Source organism: Daucus carota, chromosome 5 (assembly GCF_001625215.2).
Source record: "Daucus carota subsp. sativus chromosome 5, DH1 v3.0, whole genome shotgun sequence".
NCBI classification, from domain to species: domain Eukaryota; kingdom Viridiplantae; phylum Streptophyta; class Magnoliopsida; order Apiales; family Apiaceae; genus Daucus; species Daucus carota.
The window spans coordinates 13,126,666-13,135,998 of NC_030385.2; the positions used below are offsets into that span (position 1 = coordinate 13,126,666).

At 33.1% G+C, this 9,333-nt stretch overlaps 1 protein-coding gene across 1 annotated transcript; it reads left to right on the forward strand.

The window, feature by feature from the left end:
- The first annotated feature begins 734 nt into the window (after positions 1–734).
- LOC108222425 (serine/threonine-protein kinase STY13) lies at positions 735–8,033 on the forward strand. Its single transcript, XM_017396349.2, has 6 exons — positions 735–1,015; positions 3,034–3,166; positions 6,450–6,645; positions 6,832–6,953; positions 7,029–7,181; positions 7,404–8,033. Exons 1-6 carry the CDS (start codon positions 849–851, stop codon positions 7,710–7,712), a joined length of 1,080 nt encoding a protein of 359 aa, XP_017251838.1. The 5' UTR covers positions 735–848; the 3' UTR covers positions 7,713–8,033.
- Positions 8,034–9,333: the final 1,300 nt, after the last annotated feature.

Here is a 9,333-nt window from a genome sequence, read left to right on the forward strand (position 1 = left end):
TACATATTGTTCTCTGTTATAACTTTTACCGAATATTAAATTATGCATTGTGCGCACAATTTGAATCATAATCATTATTTTTATTCAGTGGTACATACAAACTTTAATTACTGAAAAACATTTTTAACAAATTAATTGCTATACAAAAAATATCATATTTATGCTATTTTGTTAGTAAATATCTTCTTTTAAATAAATGATTTATTATATTAATAACTTAAATTTCATATGTTATTCTTATGATTTTTCACCAATTATGAGTATAGTGTTAGAAAAATATAAGTGATCTCAGATTAGTCACTGAATTATATGTAATTTCATGATTATTTTCATCAATTATGATTATTAGCATAAGAGAATGTGAGGAATCTCGAATGGCTCATGTAAAATTAATTTTGTATGCTATCTCGTAATTATTTACCTTAACGAATTATTGATATTACTATAAGAGAAATATTAGAAATTCTGAATTTCTTTCCGAATTCCTTTACGAATTTGATAGCATGAATATTTTGGGTCCAATAATAATTTTAGTACCCTATGCAACTATTTTGATATAAAATTAAAAGAATAAACTATCTACTTGCCTTTTTGGTCATATTCTAACTGTTAATTTACTTTTTTGTTTTCGATACACAGAAAGGTAGAGTGTATGTAATTATAGAGAAGTTTCAAGAAATTTAACAAGCCTTTTTCCCTCTCATTTATATCACTTTCTGACTTTTCACCCCACGTATTCGTCCCTATATACAACCATATACTCTCTTGCTATTTAACTCTTTTTCTTCTGCTTCCTCTGTCTTTAATTCCCAGGTTTCTTTTGCTTCTCTTCAACTTTTGAGAGCACCATGGTGGACCCTTTTGCTCCTGGAGGTGACCTCTTCAGCCTCGCCGAGTCTCGGTACCAAGTGGACTGTGGCATTCAAATTGACAAGAAATTGCTGATTGATCCGAAGCATCTTACGTTTGAGACTAGGATTGCTGCTGGTGTCTACTCCGTTGTTTACAAGGGAATGTAAGATTTTATCTTCTTTTTTTTTTTTTGTTATGTATGTGTACATTTCGTTTAGCTTTTCTTTTTCCTCATTACTTTGACATGCAATTTCTTGTATGATGTTTGTTGAATTGTGAATTGAGTGCATAAGCCTAGTTAGGTTGTTATGATATGTTTGTTCATTGTTGGTATTATTTTAAGTTGGGGGTGTTTTGCGGAAACATGATCTCTGTATTTAGGAGCGGAGGTAAAGTCTGTGTATATTTTACCCTCTGGTCTGTTTGAGATATGTTGAGTAATTTTGTTTAGTTTGGTTTGATTGCACGTTTTATTTATATTTGGTATTTGTGCAAATTTTAAAATTAGTGTTCTGGTTCTCATTCTGTTTGTGTTTCAAGAAGCATGAGATTGAGATTAATGGTTTATGTGAATGGCGTGAGGAAGGAGAAGGTTTTGTAGATGAAACTGCTAGTAGTCTGCCTTAAATAATGGGCTTCTTTAGATAATATCCATGCCGAATACAATGTATAATTAATAAAAGGTGCAAGTAGCTTTGCTAGATAGTGTGAGATCTATCTAGGATTTATGACGCATATGCTTGCAGGACAGCAATGCAAGAGTTGCGTGTTCTTAACGAGTTTCAGTGGTGATGATAAGCATTGTGCATGCAGTGTGTATTTTGGATTTTGTAACGGATGATCACATTTAATACGGGTTTGACACGTGCCTTGCAAGACTGAACACGTGTCGTTTCCTGATGCTTTCTTTACCGCCTGTTATGTTTGCATAATGCTCTTCAAATTGTATTGTATCACATTAATTAATACAAAGAGGACAATCTACAATGCTGTTGCTGCCAATCTAAAAACAATGAGATAAAATATACCATGTAGAGATTTGCATAACCTTCTACTGTAATAAGTTACAGCAACAAAGCTGATAAAATTTGGCGATTAAAAATTCTGTATGTTATGACTGTAATAGATTACACGGGGCTACTGAGGAAAAGTTAAGCAAGAATGTGTAAAGATGAGCAGGACGGACTATAAGTACGTCATACTGATGCACCTTTGAGTAGAGAAGGAATGATTGTACCTAGAATACAGTCGTTGGGAATTGTTTATGTGTCTACTCTGAATATGCCTTATAATTGGAATCATGTTAGCAGAGGATTCAATGCTTCCTTCTCAATTGGTTACAGATATCAGTGGATCGGATTTATTTAGTCCTCCTGAACTAGTTTGGAAGACATAGTATTAGCTGTGTAAACATCATGTAGTCTGCCTCGACTAGTTTTGACCAAATTTCTAGTATAGTTGTGTTAATTGCAGCTATCTCTATATGATTTATTAAAAGGATCTTTGTGTTGTATAACTACTATTTTCCACAACATTTCACTTAAATATTGAAGACACAGTTAAATTAATTGACTTAAACCTGTATAAGCATTATCTATACCCACTTGAAATGGTGTGCACAGGGTATTGCAATAATTTAAATTATCTAAAGCACAACTCTTCTGTTCTTTCCTGATAAGTATATAGTTATGCTAAAGTTTGTGCCTAATTAATAAAACTTCTAAGGAATCCTTTGAAAAGATTTTCTTGATGACAAAACTTCAGGGTGGAAGAAAATGTCTAAGTACTGCTTTTGTTAATAAGATTTAGCAGTTACCAAGCGTCAGCCAAGAAATCTTCCCAATGATAAATCGCTGAACAATAAGATAATTACTCATTTATACTATATGCCTATATCTGCTGGAATCTGTGTAACAACTGTTCATTTATATACATGTGCTCAACAGAATATCTGAAATGAATTAATGCAATCTAATAAAAAAGTAAAATGCAAACACTAATCTTTGCTCAGGTAACCTTCCTATTTCTGAAATTTGTTACACCTAATTATCAGTTTGAACTTGTCTATGTGGCCATTTGTGGAAAATATGCGAGCCTAGCTTTTCCTGTATCATCAATATGAGTATTTTAGTATCTTCTACATATGGGTATTTTAATTTATCATCGGAACTGCATATACAGGTATAAATCTAAGCCTGCTGCAATCAAAATAGTACTGCCAGTGGATTCCCCAGCACGTACTACTACATGGCAAGAGAGATTTGTGAGAGAGGTCACATTGCATTCAAAAGCAAGACATGAAAATATTGTGAAGGTATGTTGTCTTTCAATTACAAGAAAAACAGTCAAAAAAAAAAGTCAGGTTTGTTCTGCAACAAGCACTCTGCATCTTCTGGATGATTTTTATTAATTATGCTTGTGTAGATGTTAGTTTTCTGCGAATTGTCTTAATTTAAATTACTAGGACAGTGACACTGATGACTATATCAATACTGTAACGACTTGCCAAGTGATAATTTTTAACCTCTAATCTAAATCTATTTGTAAAGTACTGAATAATGCCAGTTTTATCAAGTAATTTTTTTTACCAAATATAGGAACTATGGTACTAATCTGCTTGCAGGTCACGCTGTTATAGTTTATCCTTAAAAACCCATCATAAGTATTTGTTTGTTAGAGGATCGATGTTGTAACTCCCATTTGCGGAGCCACTACGAAAGTGCTTTCAAGTTGCATTTAGATATTTAAATAAATAGAAATTATTTTATATAGAATTATGTAAATTTAATCTATTAAATTGAATGTTCAAGATAACTTTTAGAATCATGAAACTAATATTTCTCCTAAAATAGTGTTAGTTTTTTAATATTACTTTCAGCCATAAACTGAGAAAAAAACTACTCGTAGTATCTCCGTTGGGCACTCTGCCAACATGCTGATAAAACAGCTCACTATATATGAACCAACTCACTGCAAATTTATTTAAATTTGGGATCCCTTTAAACATGACAACAGTGTATTAACCGACCTCTGCACAATGCATTTACTACCATTAGCATCTCTATAGAAATTTCATTTGACTTCATAAACTAACTCTACACCTATTGATCCATAGACTGTTCACCAGTGACTCCTAACAACCGTTATACCATAGTTGGCTTATCTTCTTTTGTGATGCATATTCACTCTGTTATTCCTGATGCTGGTCTAGCATGCTGAAAGCACTCTACTGGTTGGAATACACATTAATTCCAAATTGATTTGTATTCTACTATTTGCATTATCTTTCGCCTTGAGACACCTTTTTGCAGTTGATCAGAAAATCTGTAAAATCTTTTATAGCTTTTAACTTTTGAAGAAAGATGTAAATTACAAAATCTTACATAACTTTCCAGTTTTTTTTTTTCTCAAAAGCTTGAACACTTACAACAATAGAGGTAAGGTCTTCACACAACTCACCCTCCCCAGACTGCACTTCCGCGTGTGACATACAAGCTCGGTTCATTATTTGATAGACATACACATTGATATGCTATAACACCTAACGAGAAATACCACTTCAATCTTTATAGGAATTGTATTAATGAATAAGTAGAATGATTTTATCTTTATTTCCAAGCGTTACATATATGCTATGCTTCGTATCCATATTATTCCTACACCGTTGCTTATGTTAGTCAATATGTGAGAAACAAACAAACAAATAAAGTCGTATTCGTGTGTGTGTATGTAATAGCAGATAAAAATAAAGTCGTATTCGTGTGTGTGGAGTGTTTAATTAAGTCGGTACTAATAATTCTGTAATAGAAAAGAAATTGATTTTACTGAATTAAATAATCAAAACTAAATTTGAATTAGTTTAAGTCATTTTATATTGAGCCAAGCCCAATGGAAATAATAAATTAGCAAAACTCAGCCCAAATTTGTGTTGAATTCGTGTCCGCACGATGCGCACGTGGAAAAGCCCGAGGCTTGCAAAACCACGAAATTCACCTTGAAATTCCACACTCTGCACCCCCTGAGGTGGTGTAGCAATACACTAGCAATACATCTAAGAGCAACTCCAACCCGACACTATAATGTTATTATAATGTAACTTGCACTATAAAGCCAACTCCGATGTGACACTAAAATGATGTAAAAACTTATAGCAAATGGACAGCGTGACACTAAATTTGGCGTCGAAAGTACATTTGGTGTAATCTTTACACCAAATTTGGTGTCTTTCATAATTCCAACAATGCCCTTGCTTTTGCTAATAAAACAAATTTGTTCCCTTTATGTCTTAGAAAGATTCCTTTTAGTGTGAATTATTCCTCTATGTTATAGAAATATTCCTTTTAGTATATATTATAAATGATGGTTGGAATTCATTATATAAAAAATGTGATCGTGATTCGTGACACTAACATAGTGTAAAAATTACACTACATGGGTTAGAGATGGTATAAGCACTACAAGTGTTCTGCTACATATGGCCTTCAAAGGCTCTTTATGTGACCAGGGGACTTAAGGTTTCACTTTGAGATTTCCACTACTAAGGAGCATCTCTGGATCATCATATCTCATCCATCCCTTAGTCATTTCGAGTAATTAAACACGGGTTAGAATGCTCTCACAACGGAGAACTCAATTCAAGCATGACTCGTTATGAACATGTAATCGAGATTCACTCAATTTAAGGCTCAAAATTGATTTGACAGTGTGGGACTTCACCCACATTTTCCAACAGATTATTGTGTAGCTTGTGTTTCTGAAAGTTGCATATCTAGGGGAAGATGCCTGAACTTGCAAATTCAGAACTGTAAAAAACTGAATATAAACATAAGTATACGCTTAAGTCTAGAATAGATTATTCTAAATTGCATCATGTATTACATTTCATTATTGCTACATGAAATTTAGTACAGGTAAAATTATTCTAGGTTGGGATATTAAAATTTTTTCTCATGTATTATGATTTAAATCACCTTCTTTGTTCTTAAAAAGATTATTGTCATCTTTATAAAAAGGACTATGATTACATGTCAGAGTATGGGTATTATATTTACAATCTTCATATATGAAGAAACACTGGTAAGAGTTTTCTTCCGCTTACAAATCAGGATAACTAATTCTATACATTCATCAAGATTCCAGACCGCAATAAGATTTTACTTTAGCCATCACTACGTTTTTTCTAGATATTACTTCTTCCAGTATTACTGTATTAGTAGCAAGATTTTGTAGGCAAACTAATAAAGTTAAATTATTATGTCTACAATACGCGTTCTACTAATTTAACTAAATCTTGAAGACTCTAGTTGATCTCATACAACAAAATTAAAGATTAAGTGATTTACTAGATCTTTAAAGTGACATGGAAGGCAGAAGCAATGTTGAATGAAATCAGTAAACGCTTCATTTTTTATATCAGTTTTGAGTTACATCAAGTAAAGGTTTACTTATGTGAACTGAATGTTTTTTTATAAAAATATAGCATGATTTTTAAAATCAAACATTGTTTATATCCATTAAGTTATGATCATAAGATATTCCTTACTGAGTATTATCGGCTTAGATCTTTTTCCTGATGAAACTATCTTTTTTATGACCAGTTCATTGGCACCTCTCTTGAACCAACCCTGATGATTATCACAGAGTTTATGAGAGGTGGTACACTCCAGAAGTACTTGATGAACATGTACCCAAATTGTCTAGATCTGGAGTTGGCGGCACGTTTTGCACTGGAGATCTCTCGAGCAATGACTTATTTGCATGCAAAAGGCATTATTCACCGCGACTTAAAGCCCCGTAATTATCCACTTCCCCATGTCTAGATTTGTTTTATGTTTTAGTGACTGGTGGTGGTCATACTATTTAATCAATGACAATACTGTCCTTTTATCTTTTTCAGTCATGTTTTTGTTTTTATGTGATATTTATAGTTCCCTTGTTTCTTTATGTATACTTCTTAATGAATTTATGTGAATACTGTAGAAAATCTGCTTCTATCAGAAGACCAGAATATGGTCAAGATAACTGACTTTGGGTTAGCTAGGGAGGAGATAATTGGTGATATGTCTACTGAAGCTGGTACTTACCGCTGGATGGCTCCTGAGGTAAATTTAAGCTACACAACTCGCCATATGTTGACTTAAGATCATGATATAATCCTCACTCTATATATAAATCAGATGTTTAACGTGTTTGGTGAGAGCAATACGAAAAGATACGATCACAAGGTGGATGTTTACAGCTTCTCAATGGTTCTGTGGGAGCTGCTGACAAGTAAAATTCCATATAAAGGAAGGAACTCCATGATAGCAGCATATGCTGTTGTAACTCAAGTAAGTACTTCATGATTTCTACGACCAGACACAACACGTTAATAACATGTCTATATTCAGTTCTATTGGAATCTGATTGTTATGTATCAATATATTTGTACCCCTTTCGAACCCTACATCAAACACTTTAATTTGGTACTTCTACTAAGCAAACTCTGTATTACTTGATTGAACTTGAATTCATTGCATTTAATTTGACTCTTGTGCTTCTCTCCCCCCAAGAACATGAGGCCCAGCACTGATGACATTCCAAAGGAGATGGTACCCCTCTTGGTGTCCTGTTGGGCAGAAGACCCTGCGGATCGGCCTGAATTCATTGAAATCAAATACTTCCTTGAGAACTTCATACACTACTTGTGCACACCAGATATGTCACCACCTAGAATGATCAAGATCGGACATGCCAATGAAGTCTCTGCCACTGGGGAGTGTCCATGTACTAGTCATCTAAAGCAGAAAGCTAAAGGAGTCTGTGCTAAGCCAAGTTCTGCAGCTAGCCGTTTCTTCAGATGCTTTCGTTCTTGTTTCTGATAGATCCGTAGGTCCAAGGTTGGATACTTTTTGGAGAGTGTTCAGAAACATCTAGGATAGTTCCTTTACTTCTTTTTTTTTTCCTGATATCATACACACACAAAAAACACAAAAGACGGCACACACACATGGAACATGGTTTAAAGGCGCATGCATGAGAAAGATATTGATTTTACCATTACAGCATTGTGCAGTATCTTCTAATGTTCTCCTTTTCATCATCACCTTGATTGCAGATATACATAGGATGTTGAATAGAAATTTCAAATCCAAACTAACATGCTCAATTTTGTGAAGGAAGTTAAAACACACTTCTCATTAAAACTGTAATCTCATTATTCAAATTTAGCAGATAACGGAAAGTCGAAAAGATAAATTAATTTAGTTGTGACATTATTATAATATCTTGTTATTCATATAGTATATTGTTATTCATACTCTGTGTCAGTGGCTTTGGTACCAGGATCAACACTTAGGTCTCCCTGTATTCCCCAGGTTTCTTAAGAAATTCTGTATTTCTTATTCAAACTGTAGCTTGTTGCTTTCTTTTATAATTAAACAACATACTATCTCACAAATTCGAACCCTCAACTTCATTGTTTAGTACATGGTTTTTCCGCATCAAATTTATATGTGTTTGCTTTGTATTAGGAATTGAATCTCGTATTTTTACCCTAATAAGTGGTAACAGAGGTACATTAAGAATTTGATTGTATTTTTATCCCTAATAAGTGGTAACAGAGGCGGGTTAAGAATTTGATGCTGGGTGGGTTTGTGATACGGGAGGCTCTCTAGAAGTGTGATTTGAGGTTTTGCACGGCTTGTGTCGATAATCTTTCTAGCAAAATGTAGTTGGGCATCATAGATGAGTAGCAGCGATATAAAGGTCACAATATTTGTGGTTCTTGCATCCAAGGAAGATAGTTGAGTATCAACCATGTCTCATATAGTATGTAAAAATAAAAGAGATTTGTCTAAAAAAACTATATTAATATGACCCCTCTCAAAAGGAGTTCAAAAACAACTTCGTACGTGTTTGACGTAAAATCGAATCTGAATCTAGTCAAATCAATTTTTATATTTAAAATTTGATTTTACATAATTGTAAAGAACTATTTTAAAAATTAATTTAAAATATTTTATTATTATATTAATAATTAATTCAAATTGCAAATATCAAAAAATTATCCAAAAATTATTTTTACTTATAAATAACTTTAACTTTCTCGATTATAAGTAATAACCTGATCTTTTAAACCAAGCCTACATCAATCCTTTCACTTATATTCAACCTCAACAGGCCGGGCCACTACTTTCTCGACATCTACCATACATACAAACATCGGTGTCTGCATACGAGTTTATTATTATGGATTTCAACCTGTTACGTAATTGCTTGTAAGTTGTATTGATTTTAACTTAAGCGTGATTGCGTTTTGTATGCTTTTATTATCTTTTGCTAATTACTTGATAAGTTTGAGTTTAAGATAATTTTGGTTGCGCTTTGTATGCTTTTATTGTCTTTTACTAACTAATTAATTTTGGTTGAGTTTTGTATGTTTTGTATGCTCACATAGTTGTGTTGTTTTTTTCTTATTGTATATTTGCATGTCCATCGGAA

Coding starts and splice junctions, on each gene's coding strand:
- LOC108222425 (XM_017396349.2), top strand. CDS start 849: ATGGTGGACCCTTTTGCTCCTGGAGGTGACCTCTTCAGCCTCGCCGAG. Junction 1,016..3,033: donor TCCGTTGTTTACAAGGGAAT/GTAAGATTTTAT, acceptor CTGCATATACAG/GTATAAATCTAAGCCTGCTG. Junction 7,182..7,403: donor CATATGCTGTTGTAACTCAA/GTAAGTACTTCA, acceptor TCTCCCCCCAAG/AACATGAGGCCCAGCACTGA.